The sequence below is a fragment of the Hippichthys cyanospilos genome, chromosome 22 (genome assembly GCF_059441005.1).
Source record: "Hippichthys cyanospilos isolate Australia breed blue-spotted pipefish chromosome 22, RoL_Hcya_1.0, whole genome shotgun sequence".
Taxonomy (NCBI): Eukaryota; Metazoa; Chordata; class Actinopteri; order Syngnathiformes; family Syngnathidae; genus Hippichthys; species Hippichthys cyanospilos.
This window is the reverse complement of record NC_142390.1, coordinates 3,762,297-3,776,946: the sequence shown is the minus strand read 5'-3', so window position 1 is coordinate 3,776,946 and position 14,650 is coordinate 3,762,297. Positions and strand designations below refer to the sequence as shown.

General features: G+C 45.7%; 1 protein-coding gene across 9 annotated transcripts in view; it reads right to left on the bottom strand.

Annotated features, from left to right (window-relative positions):
• The window catches only part of foxp2 (forkhead box P2), an 87,217-nt gene that overhangs the window by 19,847 nt on the left and 52,720 nt on the right, over positions 1-14,650 (bottom strand). For all 9 annotated transcript variants that reach the window (XM_088406597.1, XM_088406596.1, XM_088406602.1 and 6 more), the window contains 5 exons: positions 13,642-13,731; positions 4,408-4,545; positions 2,763-2,852; positions 1,578-1,758; positions 164-494 (listed from right to left, as the gene is read on the bottom strand). In XM_088406597.1, the coding sequence (XP_088262723.1) occupies positions 164-494; positions 1,578-1,758; positions 2,763-2,852; positions 4,408-4,545; positions 13,642-13,731 (830 nt within the window). The remainder of the gene's footprint in view (positions 1-163; positions 495-1,577; positions 1,759-2,762; positions 2,853-4,407; positions 4,546-13,641; positions 13,732-14,650) is intronic.

Sequence of the window (14,650 nt, the reverse complement as noted above, 5' to 3'; positions counted from 1 at the left end):
AAGTTATTATATGTAAATTTTTTGGCACATTTCCCAGCATAACGAACTTTTCTTATTACTAATATGAAAATGCTTGAGACAATAGTACATGTCACTTAATCACTTAAACGCTTCTGCCAATCAAAATTTGTGAAGGAACGGTTGCGTTGCCTCATTTTTTTACCTCTCTCGCTCTCGTTCCCGCTCTCGTCTGTGGTTGAGGACAGGGGACTGCCCGTTGGCGATGGAATGGTGCGAGATGGGCGGGGACGCTTTGGGGGGGTTGGAGGAGGAGGTAGTTGACGAATTGCTGCTGCTGCTGCTGCTGTTGTGGTTGTTGGTGGACAGGTCCAAGCCGCCGGTGCCGCCGCCCGCGCTGGTGTTATTGACGCCGCCGCCATGTTTGATGCCGTTGTCCTCCATGGCGTGGCTGCCGGCGCCAGCGCCGCCGCCGCCACCTCCGCTTCCGGTCACGTCCTTCCATAACTGCTGGAGTTCTGCTGGGCTCAGGCCAGCTAGAGTGGAACATGTGGAAAATATGCCATCACCGGATTTAAATTATAACAGAGGTGCTTTGCAAAATGGACACAAGGACGAGGCCAAATAAATAAATAAAACGCTAAAATGCACATGTAAAAACTCATTCATTCAATCTATGTCTTTGCAGTCCAGACATTCTAGCTCTGCAGATGTTTTAAAGTTTTTTAAAGTGTTCTAAAAACAGAGTTGAACATTTTAAATGAATTGATAAATATTTTGAAGGAATAACTGTATGTTTTAATGACTATTTGGGGGAAAAAGGCATACAGAATGCAAAATATTCCAGGAATAATCCAAATGTTTTTGTTTCATATTTTATGCAAAAAAAAAATATTTCTGGTGATAAAAAATGTTAATTTTTTTTTAAATGATTAAATCTTATAGTTAAAAATGTTTGGAGTTCACATTGGATGTTTTTTCTCAAAAAAATAACGTAGTTTAACTTTAAATTTTTTTCCTTGTATGCATTTGATATTAGGATATAAATGTTTATTCTTTGTGGGTGGGACAGGCCCCCTATCTCCTGCAAATCCTGGTAAATAAAACGATTTTTTGTTAAATCCTAGTAAAAATGTTCTATTCTACTCACTAACACATTTTAATGAATCAACTTGAGGGAATTATGAAAGAAGCAAGCTTTCCAGTTCACTGGCCAATGAATCCGTGGGCCCACCCGTTCGGTACGCGACGTTCGGCGCGTCGCTAGCGTTTGTGAAACTCCAAACAAGGGAGTTTATTTTATTCCGGGGAAGATGCTTCTCGCGCCTTTCCTCTCTCCTTGTCAGCAAAGGAGGTAAACAACAACAAGGAGGGAAGGTGATGGAGTGCCGGGAAACAGACAAACAGCAAACACGGACACGGAATGAGCACGATCGTGCGGAAAAATAGGGACAAGGTAGCCGGCGGAGGAGCATACCAATGAGGGCAATGCAAACACAGACGTGCGGCGAGATAACGCGGCGAGGCCGCAGGTGCATACCGATGAGGGAGACAAAGCGTCCGACAAACATTTGCACCTTTAAACCGGCGGACAAAAGACGGGCGCCGCGTTGACTTACCCGGCGGGGGCAGGGTCTGGCCGGGCAGGGCGGCCTGGCCGGGGGCGGGCCCGGGCAGCGAGAGGAGGCCTTGCCGCTGCATATTGAGCAGGTGTTGCTGCTGCTGGAGCTGCTGCATCTGCAGGAGCTGCTGCTGGAAGACGAGCTGCTGGGCGGCCAGCTGCTGCTGCTGCTGTTGTTGCTATAGCGAAAGAAGACGCGATCAAAATGCAAACGAAAATGCGATGTCCTCCTGGAAACCGAGTCTAGGAAAGATGGTTCGTGTCCCACCTCATTTTTTTACGTGAGTGTACTGTATGTACCCGCTTTAGATATCTCGCATAACATTTGGTGTGCCCCAGGGTTCGCTTTTAAGCCCAGAGCTTTTCTAACTGTACATCCTATCCATTTGTCTCCGCTAGAAAGCTATCACACGAGACGCCTTGTTTAAAAATGACAGCTTTGCGTGGGTAGAATTGAACAGAACTAGCCTAGATCCTAGGTCGCAAACAAAACAATGAAATCAAATGCATTGCGCTTGTTTTGAAAGGCAAAAATATCGGAATTTGGACTCCTCATATGACAGCTGGAACCTTATGCGCGATGCCTCTTCCCTTCCGTCCCACGATTCCCATCCCACCTCCCCGGGAGAAATAAGGGAGCGATTTCTATTCCATATTCGGCGGCGGCAAAAATAAAACAAATTACAAATCCAAACAGAAACAAAGCCGCCGGGAGGTCGCGCGCGGGGAGGTCGCGCGCGGGGAGGTCGCGCGCGGGGAGGTCGCGCGGCGGTTCCTACGGGGCCAACGTAATGGGCTGCTCGAGGAGACGAGGGAAGAGTGAGGCACGCCGCGTGTGTTTTCCGATCAATTGGACCGGATTTGGATTGGAGGCTGTCAAGCCGGCTTCTTCTTCCTTCTCCATGATAGCCGGCTGATGAGACAGCGCTATCTAGTTGCGTTGACCGCCTGCCCGTCAAGGTGATTTATGAGTGCCATACGGCGCGACTTGAAGCTTTGCGCGCAGCCGTCAAGACGATGCGCTAATGAGTCGCCTTTTTCCCCCGTTCCGTCTCGTTTCTATGAATTGTTGTTGTTGCTGGAAACACTTCATTAAGCGAGAAAGTCGCAGCATCCTCTGCATTAAGTAGCTTGGATTAATGATTTGCGGGGGACGTCTGAAAACAAAAAAGAAGAAAAATACCTCTTTGGCCTGTTTGCCAGGATGTTGCTGCTGGAGAAGCTGAAGATGAAGCTGCTCCTGCTGTTTCTTATAAAACTCCTGCAGATGTTGCTGCACACAAACAAACATGCGGGTTAATCCATAGAAGGACACATTTGCTTTAGCGTAGCTACTCTTTATTGCATTGGACAGGGAACATTGGAATTCATTTACGAGCCCTCCCGTAAAAAGGAAACGCTTGCTTTTTCTTCTAAATTTACAGCGCAGAGTTGCGCATTGATTATGCAAAAACTGCTGCGCATTATTGGCAATGTTTTTGACAGCTTTTGGAATTTGCATATGCACTGTTCTTTTCTTCAAATGGGCTCGACTAAACCCACGCAATCGACGCAATCGGTTGGATTTGTTTTGGTCTGAAGTCATTTCGGTTGCAGCCATGTTCGTTAGCAAAACAACGCAAAAAGTTTTGCTGTTCTTATTACTTAGAGTTGACGTTTAGCTCGGTCAATCGAATTTGTCGCCTTGAAGTTTTAGTTCGACCCAACCTGAGGTCAACAACCCCAGTGATGATACGATCCTTTGCACAGGTATGATGCCTCGAAATTTTTCATTGGCCAAAGTCAAAGAAACAAAACAAGTGATGGGTCCTTATTGTAATGTGCGATGAAATTCTGTGTATATTAGGCAAGGCTGAATACCGATACTAAAAATCGGTATCAGGTCGATACGGGCCTTATTTCAAGGTATCAGTCCTTGACTTGATCCGTCATTCTTTTTGGGGAGGAAAATGTGCATCAAAAGCACCAGTGTTTTTGGTAAGTTGCCATGACAGACGCGGCGGCAAAGTCTACAGCACCCAAATGTGACATCACATAATAAAGAAGAATGGTGAAAAGTGGCAATCTTAATTAAACAATTCTCTTTGCCTTAATCAAATCCACAAATGAGAACGCACTTTGACACCGGCGCAGTCCTAAATGTTACATCATCCGCCACCTACCGTATCACTCGGCACCACGCGATGGCCCCAAGTCCCACATGGGGGAATTGAACCGGCGACACGTGGGAGATGCTTAATTAGAGACGACGTGGAACAAGCGAGGCAATTTCCCAATCCTCTCAGCAAAAGCGTGTCAAGGACGTACAGAGCGACCGGCGGCTAGCATGCGCTGGGCTGGGCGGCTTTTAAAGCATGGAGGTAAAGTCCGTTGAAAGGTTTTCACTAATATGTCAGCTTTGAAATGGAGTTCTTCGGAGATGATTTGCTGATCATCTTACTTGGGATATTATCCCAAGCTTTCTTTACCCAAGTTACGACTGTTGTGACCGTTTCTCCTCCCACCTGCCGACATCTGTGCCGGCTTGTTCGAGCAAGGGTCGAAGGAAACAAGTCACTCTGTCTTTTCCTATTCATAGTGCGCCCCAAAACATATCCGCGCATCCTCCTTGAGGCAATTAGGCGGCGCTTGACGCATTTTTGCGACGTTGGGTGTAAACGCTCTCCTAAAAACTCGACTTGTACTCTGAGAAATACGGTAATTATACAACGGTTTGTACTCTGAGAATTATGGTAATTCTACAACGGTTGCAGTCAGTGAAAGTTTGGAGTGAGACATCTTTGAATTTTTGCCCGGAAGGTCTCAACACCGACTTTAGACGCACGCACCTGCTGCAGCATAACCGCCTGCTGCTGCTGGAGGAGGGCCTGGAGCTGCTGGGGGGAAAGCACCTGCTGCTGAAGGATCTGCTGCATCTGCTGTGGCGTGATCACCTGGGGACTCATCATGGCCACTGAGACTGGAACCTGCAGACCAATGGGAACAGAGCGTTGAGGAAGAGACCTTTTCCCGCAAACGGGTCGGGGGGTATTTATGAAGCGAAGGGCGTAGGCTAGAGGAGACGCTGAAGGACAGGTGGCCGCCGCGCTTTTGTGTTGCTCGCCTTATTTTTTCCGTCCTCGCCATGCCCGTTGGGAAAAGTAAGCCATTTAAAAAGATATAGACCTTAATTAGCAGGTTCCCTGAACTCGCCTACTTTAGCTTTTCCTATCAGTGGAGCTCATGTGAAAGAGCCAGGAAGTGGATTAAAAGCGTACAGCGGTGGCTTACTGCTCAGTGGTTATTGCAGAGCTTTTGGAAATTTTTAAACCGACTACACTTTTTTGCTCAAATAATATGTAAAAAGAGGGTCGAAAACGAAACGGAGTTAATTCATTTAATGCCGGGCCGTTTCCATACTAATAAAAAATAAAGTAACGGGGATTGAATGTTTTAGACTTGCCTCTGGGATGGAACGATTAGATTACATTAGATTACAACTTAAAATAAAGCCTCACATTTTGTTAAGGAGTCACTCAAACACAAGTTAACAATAAATTGCTTTAGTTCCAATTAATCTGCTCTTAATTTGAAAAGAAAAACAAACTGCAGTATTAGATTATCTGCCGGACCTCGTTAAAACTTCCCGTTGAATAGCGCCAGTGTTGTTTCTTGATTCCCCTTCAACCCAAAATGAGATCCTTCCAAAGTAGTTCAAACACCGGTGACGTTTGCGGCAGGTTTTCGCCGAAGGATCTCCACAACAAAACCAATTAGAATATCGACGTGTAGTCACGCCCAAGCGGACACTAATTGCGAGGGCGTTTGTCGTCCGGGCGGCCATGACGGTAGGCGTCCCGCGCGTCGTGTCAAGGGGCCAATAAGACATCCCCGTCCTCATCGGCGGCTAATCAAGGCGCTTGATTACTTTCCACGCGCGCCCCCCCTCCCCCAGCCCTTTCGGGCCGCCTCCCTCGCTGGCTGTCAGGCCTTGACACGTCCTTGTTTAGCTCCTCTCCCCTACCCGGGCCCGGGTTCTCCCCCCTCTTTGATTAGCTGAGACATTTGCATGGTCACTACACATTTTTCATTTTAGAAGTCATTATGCATTAGTGGCTCCTGATCGCCCGCCTTGACTAATCCTGATGAACCGAAAATCACGGCTGAAGGTCAACTCGCAGCCGGCCCCCGCCGCACATTCATATTCATATTCAAACAAATCCTGCCTCCGTTGTTCATTAGGGTCTTAGCGAGAAGGGGGTCCGCCCGAGGTGCGGGAGGAAGAGGAGGCGCTTGTTGTCGGAGCCCCTCCAAGGAAACGCGCGCACAACAAGCGGGAGGGAGGGGGGGGCTGAACAAAAGCCGTCAAAAAGTTGCAAATTAAACAGCCCGTGTGTAATTATGCAAATGCCGCGCTTACACCTTCCACGTTATTAACCCTTAAAGGTACGTTGGCAAGGTAGGTAATTACCCCGCAGTCACGGCCGCCTCCGCGTCGGCTCGCCGTGACAGTGGCACGGAAACAACATTAAAGATGCGCTCATTAAGGCTATTAATTGGATGCTGGCTCAGAGATGTTTTGGCGCACAAAAGCAGACAAGGCTTTAGATTTAACAGAAATGTATGCGCATGCATACATAAAATCAAATTGCCTTTCGATTCCGCGCCGCGCTTCAAAGTGCTTCTGTGTTTTCTAAGTGGAAAAAATAAAGGCCTTCATGGTCAAATTCGTTGAAAACCGGGTTTTTGCAGATACCGGCAAATCTCAGTGGATGCTGTTTTTAATGCAACTTAAAACAAATTTAATGCCGGCGTCCCACAACACACATACATTCGTATATACATAATACATATGCTGCAGTATATATTAGGGCACACTTTTTTTTTTTAATCATAGTTAATCATGTTCTCCACAGTTAACTTGTGACTCTTTCCAGATTAATCACACATTATAATGTGTATTCACACTATGTGATATCTTGTATATACAGCCATTTGAAGTTATTAATTTGTATATACTGCATATATGAACACACACATTTATATGTATGTATAGGTGTATACATAGTGTATATATACATATATAATATGGTGGGTGTATTTATACGTGTATACTGTTTGTGTGTTTTTTCCGAGCTCTATCCCACACATGAAAATACAACGTGGTGCACATATTTCTTCCCATAAGTATAAAATAATACATATTGAGATTTTCTAATACATACAACGCTTCCAGTACTGTGAATGCGTCGTTTTTTTCGAGATCTATCCCGATCGAAAACGTATAGTGCGTACGTTACAATAGCTACAAAGATTTTGGAATGAGCTGCGGAAAAATGCAGTAAAGAATACAAATATCTTATAAGGAACACAAAGCGCAAAGAACTAGTTGAAGACACTCAAGTGTCGCTTAAGCTAATTTGTTTCTTCCCCCAAATAAAAGAGGTAAAAACAAGGGAGGAGGGAAATGGAACTGGTCCATTGTCAAGAGTAGCACAATGCTAATTCCCACATTTAACGGCACGCTTTTCCGCTCGCCGTATCAGAGGCCACCCGATGAAAGCGGATAAGTAATTGCTCTCCTGGTTCGCATTCTTCACTGACAACCCATAAATTTAATTTTACACACACGTTCATTTACATTTTCGAGTATATGACATGATAATTGCGAGAATATAACACCTCCATTGGGCGAGATGCCGCACCGGGGCTTGATTGACGGGAGCGGCGAATTGAAAGGAACAGGGAGCTGAATTGCTTCGCCGAGAAATGATTTTGCAACGCAGGGGTGAAATTAATGAGCGTTTACTCCACGGTGATGGCGCCGGCGCAAACATCCGCAAGCCGCAGAAGAGGGGACGTTGAAAAGCGCCTCTGTCCTTTCGTAATCCGCAAAGATACGTCGATGGCACTTTTCAAACGCCGCTTACGCCAAAAGACGAAACTGGCCGAAGAGTGTGATCGGCGCAATGCGGGAATAAGACAAAGTAGGGACTCTTGAGGCCCACTCTGTTCATTTGTGTCCACTATTGTGGACATTTGCTTTGGGTTTATGTCTTTTGACTCATTACGGTTACCCGACTAAGGCCCGGCGTGCTTAGTTGAGGACATCCTGGCCTTTCCATCGATGTCTTGTGTGTGGGTGTGATGGAAATTCACTTTGCTGTCTTGTTGAGACAAAACGGATGGACACGAATAAATCGGGTGGATGCCAGGTGACTATTAATAGTTTGATGCTGCGGACAATTACATAATCCCAACCCTAATCTTCTCACGCAAACGTAACCGCTCACCCCGCTGTCAAGAAATGAAATTGAGGGCAATTAACTTCAAAGGGACGGCCGTTGACTCAAATCTTTCGGCTATTACACCATTTCCACTACGCGGTGTAGATAAATGGATCTTGAGGACGAACCCGGGCGATAGCCGGCGTATCCGAGTTAAACAATTAGCGGACGACTCGCCGCGTGTGGCAGGAAGCGGTGATTAGATGTCCGCCGTAAACATGGCGGGGGCGGAAGGGGGGTGCGGGATGGTTATCAAGGACAAGAGCTCGGTCCTGCAGCGTCGGACAGGCTGAGTTGCGCCACGCTGAGAAATGGAAGGCTTGGAGCTGGTAATTACTGCGGATCCTTGGCAGGATGAGCTAATTAAGCCAAGAGCTTGGACATACGAAAAGTACGGGAGTGGAGTTAACGTGTTTTAATGATCCCTGACCTTTTTCTAATGATGTACCACCTACGAAATATTTTATCATTTAATAACCTTTGTAAATACATTTGTAGAGGTATCTCTGCGTGGTTTATTAGGCAACTCCAAGAGAAAACCATGTTGTATTTCCGTCTCATCTGGCAGATTTTTTTAGCTAGTGAAAATGTGCAACCGCGTAAAATGTTACAAAAAAAAGGTCAACGGTATTTTGCAAAGGGGCGTGTGCAGTATTTTGTCCAATCCCTTGATCTTTAATTCAGAAGCACTTCACGTAAAAGAGAGAGCATTGAAAGACGACACTAGGAGCTGAAATTTCACCCGTATAGTGCAATATGTCAAAGTTCAACCTGACCACTTAGTTATCACACTCCTATGATTGTGCCATCCCCTAAAAAACTGTACAGTAGAATGTGGATTATTTTGTTCCAAAAAAAGGACACAATACTGCACAAGGGTTAAGCAATACATTGCTTTATGTTCCGATCCATTTGCTCTTCTTTTGAAAAGAAAACTGTCCTACATCTTGCTGATTTCTGCAGAAACATGCGCGTGCTTCCTGAAGTGCCTTCATGTAACTCCGAGGGTACTTGGGTCCAAGTGTGAGCATCCCGGAGGGGAGGGGGGCAGGGGTGCTGCAAAACTTAAGTGTGAGCATCCCGGAGGGGAGGGGGGCAGGGGCGCTGCAAAACTTAAGACGACCCTCCTCGCTTGTGACCTTTCTGTCCCCTCAATACGACACCGCTCATTTACTATCCAATTACTGCCAAACGCGGCAACGCAATTATTGATGGCCGCCACTTGCGCCATGGGGGGGCGGAGGCCCTTTGAGGGGGGCACCTGCCCAGGCGGCCGCGCGACTCCGAAGTTCAAGCGCGCGCTCGGAGTGCCTCGCGGCGGAAAAGGGAGATCGATACAGTAGATTGTCACAACTCAAGCTAAGTAGATTAGGGAATGTTTTTCCAAATCAATTTCCATAAGCGCTCGGCGCTTACAAGGGAAGCTCCATTTATCACAACATAAAGACGCATCATGTAAAAGCTTCTAATAAAAAGAGCCCGAGGAGAGTTTCCCCTCCTTGATTTATCTCGACATGCAGATAGACATTGATTAAGCCTTTTGAACGCGACCCCGCTTGTTTGTGACGCTATCAGTACAAATAGCGGCAGCGCTATCGCTAAAGTGGCGCCTTTCGCTGGCGCCCCGCGGGGTTTTGGGGAAAAACGCTGAAGTAGAGAAGATGCTGAAATAGAGCGCGGCGGAGTGGGGGGAGGGGGCGGGGTAGTTGTTAGTGGCACTTCCCTCTGATGTTGCAGGTAAGACGGCCTTCCACTGGATCAGCCTCTTCATCAGTGACACACAGTAAATTACAAGTGCTTCAAGCGGCTCACTGAATTACAGTTCATCACTCGGAAAGCCCCCCCCCACACACACACACCCGTCACCAGCGGGGCCCAGGCGTATCAGATCTGGCGGTTAGGATCCAATTAACACCCTGGCCAGAATCATCTGATTGCATGTGTAAGTGCTGGTAGAACTCGTTTATTGCGGCCATGTATCTTCTGTCACAAGGTAAATTTGTTGCTGCTACATCAAAGGTCTGAGATACTTCTTTTTACCCCCCCCTCCCTTTTTTTTTTCTCCAAACTCAGCTATACAGTGCCTTGGGGTTGCATTTCAACTCCTTTTGCATCACAATGATGAACTCGCTCTGTCCTCGCAATTTACCCAGCTTGTCCTGTAGGTACAAAAAAAAGGAACGAGGCAGGGGGAAAAAAAAATCTTGTTTTCTAGTTATAAAAGCAGTTGTGTTTAACTTAAAATGTGCTGACGCTTCCCCGCTCGCAGAGTCAACACAAGTTTGGCTCATGAATACATCATATTTTCCCCACTTGCGATGGCCCTAAGCTGCGATCACTATTTTGAGACACAACTAAGGGCTATTCATACAAGTAAAATTTTTTCTGGGCGGGTGGGGGTGCTAAGCAGCTAACCTGCTCTCATCAACACCTTTTTTTTTTTAATCACGTGTAAAAATCATAGAGCAAGACCTAAAAGAAGATGTTGATTTTATCGGGCTGCGAGTGGGGCTAATTGGACAACTTGAAATTAAACAAGCATCTGTTCTTTAATATTCGGGCTTCCGCAGATGGCACTCATCGCTGCGAGGGAGGTAGAAACCATTTTTAAAATGCTTTATGCATAAAATCAATTAAATATGCATCTGAAGCGCAGGTATTTTTATCCTGACTTTTACGGCGGAGTTTGAACGATTCCAAACCGTTATTCACCATCGGTTTTGAGTTTTCGAAATACATTACTCGAATAATGTCATGCAAATATTACGATGTACTGATCACTCCTCAATGTCGTCGTTTGTTTGTTTCAGTTTGTTTAGGATGCTGCGGAAATGGGTCATTAATTCCTGCGGAGTTCCATCCCGAGGGCGGCGAGCTAGCGACAACCCAGCGCAAAACGGAATCCGGCATCGGCGAACGGGGATTTTGTTTGGTGCCGCGCGAGGATGCGTTACGTCCACGCGGATGAACGTCGGCCTGGGTAATCCTCCCCGCTTGTGGTTGTCTGCGTTTTTTATTTGCGTTTCAAATGTCAGTGTATAAACGCCTTTCGCGAGGGCGATACCGGTCCGAGAAGAAGAAGTTGAAAGCAACACGGCGGCATCGGGGGGGGGGGGATTTACGGGAAGAAATAGGTGTTTATTGAGCGCTCCCTTGGGCTTACGGTGTAATAATAGAGCTGTCACATTACGCAAATGTGCAGGAGGCAAGCTTTGCGTGTTTGGATGTGTGTTTGTGACTTGTTTCTTTGTGGCTTGCCCGCGCATCATCAACTCCCAGATAGAATTAGTCAGGCGAGAGCGACTTTCGCCACTAATACGGCTAATTAAAACTGCAAGCTGAGGCACTTAGATGCTTGTGTACTAAATAATTTACACGCCGTGATCTATGGATCATTTCCCTCTTTTAAATACCGAAGATTGGCCAACAAGGAGGAGGGAGATGGCGGAGGATTTATCAGTAAAGCGGGATGTCATGGTAATATTAATCCCTTCCCCGCTTTCTGCTGGGTTCATCGTACACGGGGATCAACGTGCATGTTGCCGCCATCGGGAGAGAATGAGATCGTAAAATATTGCCCTGTCGAACAAGTCGTTAGAAATTCCTTGTATATGCGTTTTCTTCAGGATGTGAATCTTTGAAAGCTCGTTTAATGGCAACTTTTTGTGATTTGATACGAGGTCCTCATCCCATGTTTTTTTTTTTTAAACAAATAAAATCTATTAGAGATTATAACAATAATGCAAGCAAGTCTGTCAGATTTCGGCAGCAATTCTGTAGGCCTCATTCAAAAACGTAGTCCCAAAATCCATACAATCGATATTTCACAAGCCTTTCGCTGTTGGATATTATCCCTCTCACACAAAGATGGAATGGTAAGAACCAATCAGGTAACATTACGTACAGTACATATGCTGTTAAACCATTCAGAGAACTTTTTGTGCGACCATTTATTTAAGCGTGCATCTTTCAATACGGTATGTGCGTTAAGTTATAAAATAGCAGCTAATAATACGGAAAATATGTTAATTTATGTTACGACAAACAGCACAGTTTTCTTTTCAAACTAAGAGCAAATCAATTGGAAGGTGAAGCAACTTAGATTGCATTTTAGTAGCTCTTTTATAAAACATTGCATGACTTTGGTCATCGGTGACGTAATTTTGCGGCAGACCAGCCAGAAATAAAAGATTTTGCTTTTCCCTGAGTGGGCGGGGTACTTTGCTCCAGTTTTGAACTGACATTTCCACAATAAAAGTAAAATGTCACCTGGAACGAGTCCCGTCGCAAGAGTGTTTTCTTTTTTTTTCTGACGTAGGCTTTTTGGAGGCGGGATGTGGGGATGTTAATAAAGGCGGGCTCAACAGTTGGATTAGTGATGTTGGAGGACAAGCTAGCCATTCTTATTGATTCTTATCGCCAACACCAGGAAAGGATAGAGTAAGCAAATGTAAATATTCAATATTTACCTTCTCGGCTTGTTATTAGAGGCTTGCACACGGCCTGACTGTTATCGCGCGCCGGCGATGCTCCCTTTCAATATTGTCTCTACATACGTGTGTATTTGTCCACAGAGATCCCGCTTGCCGCCACGCATTCAAGAAAGAAGCCCGACAATAAGTGCAACAGCAACAATAAGATGTGTTTCCAAATAATCAAGCCATATTGTTCGCACTCTTGACGTGCGGAGGCACGAATGAGACTTCAGCGAGCGCATCTTTTGGTAATTAGGCACGCGGGGCGCGACACCAATCCGAGGTGTTTGCCGTTGCTCGACTCTGCGAAAACATCGGAAAGGTAAACGCCGTTTTCCCGCTCGCTAATGGCGCGCGGCCTTCAATGAGCCAAATTTTCTGCTCCACCCTTGAATTCTGTTCAACCGCTTCAAAGCGGATCTTTGACGTCTATAGCCGTCGCCGGCAGCGAATGGAAAAAAAAAAATCTAAATAAGGAGGTCATAAAAAGCGCGGTGAGCACATTGAAGTTTGTGGAGCACAATGAGGATTGTGTTAACACGAGCCGAGGTAGCGGTAGGTGTCGTTGCAACGTGTTAATGCAGACGCGCAAGTGTGACAACAAATCACTGACAACGGGAGGACAGCTCCAAGTCAATCAGATAAATTAGCCTTGACAAGTGGAATTGACATGCAGATAAAATTAGCAACCTCCTACCATGCTGTCAAAAACACTACGGAGGGAAAAATGCCTTGCGCTCTATCTTTCTTTGGCACCTTTGCATTGACTTCAAAACTCCATTTTTAACAGTACAATTAATAGCACAATTACTTCTCGGATTTCAATTAGTAGAATCGTAATTGTGAGAAAACACTTTTGTTTTGATGCGTGTGATTATTTGCCTATGTATCGTACAGCACCTCAACTCATTCAACCCCCAAAGACGTAGGAGAGATTATTTCAAATTGGAAAAACATTTTTTTCCTTTTAGGTATTTGCCACTGGTATCGGCAGCTTTCAAAAACTCGATACACTGCAACCAGCCGGATACGAAACCTTATTTCGTTTTGTTAAGTTTTTTTTTTGTGCTGTATTTTTGAAGCAAAAGATATGATATTGACCATGTTATGTACAAAGTATTCAGTATAAAAGTATTTTTCAGATACCAAACACCGAGCTTACTGTGGATATCGTTGGTGCGGCTATCGGATTCCGTGACAGATCCGAGGGATTGCGTGGGCCAAATCAAACACACTTGTGGAACGGAGGCAATCTTTTGGAGGTGGGGGGGGGCATGTATTATGGATGGACTTAAGGAGATTAGAAAGGGAACTGTTTTACCTGCAGTGGACGCTGCTTGTCCTGGCTCTTTGGAGATTTCAGGCCACAGCCTGGCTGCTGCAAGAGTAATTGCCTCGCTGCTTGTAGGGCCTGGAAAAACACAAAGAAGAATGCGGGGCTGTTTTTCCAGCTTTTTATGCGGTTCTCAATGATGTGACATATTTTTCAGCCAAGGCCTCATACAACGGAACCCAATTTAGCAAGATGTCTCTCAGTGTTTCAATGAATTTGCTCTCCATTCGAAAAGAAAAATGCAGCGTTTCTGTCACGGCAATAAAAGTTATTTGGATTTGCAGATGACTGCAGAAACCCCGATAAAATCTCCCATACACCTCGAGTGCCTTCGTTTGAGTACCCCTGGTCTAGAGCAGGATGTGGGGGTGGTGGTTTAAAAAAACAAAGAGGCATCAAATTGACCCGTCTAGTGTGTACTCAACTGAAATACCCACTTCTCTCACTGCACATTAATGCTGCATTTGCATATTCATATAAACTTGAAGTAGCAGTAGCGCCATGTGGAGTGTCCCCAAGAGCTGTAATTAAAGTTGACAAAAATCAACATCAGATTCTGAATGAATTAACAAGCGAGGCAGGTTTTACACTATGTTGGGATGCGTTTGCGTATCGCACGCCCAAGCAGCACCGCCAGCTGGTTTGCAGCTTCACTGCCATTCTTCAGGAGCAGATGGATGAAACAACATTGTGCACAATGGGGGGGGGGGGGCACAATTTAAAAAAAACTTCTAGGGAATATACTGTACATGGCTGCGTGTCGGTATCCATGGCAACAGGATGTGTATATGACGCGGCTCTGCCAGCAGGTGGGAACAATGTTTGAACAAGTACATTGAGATCCCGAGCAAACATGACGGAGGGATGAGATTGAGAAGGCGCCGGAAAAAAAAAAAAAAAGTTGCCATGCTTATGCACCTCAAGGGAATGTAGTCACCGTGATCAATTATGGAAGGACAGAGTTGGGTGTCTGCACAGGAGGAGCCAGACTGGAGTA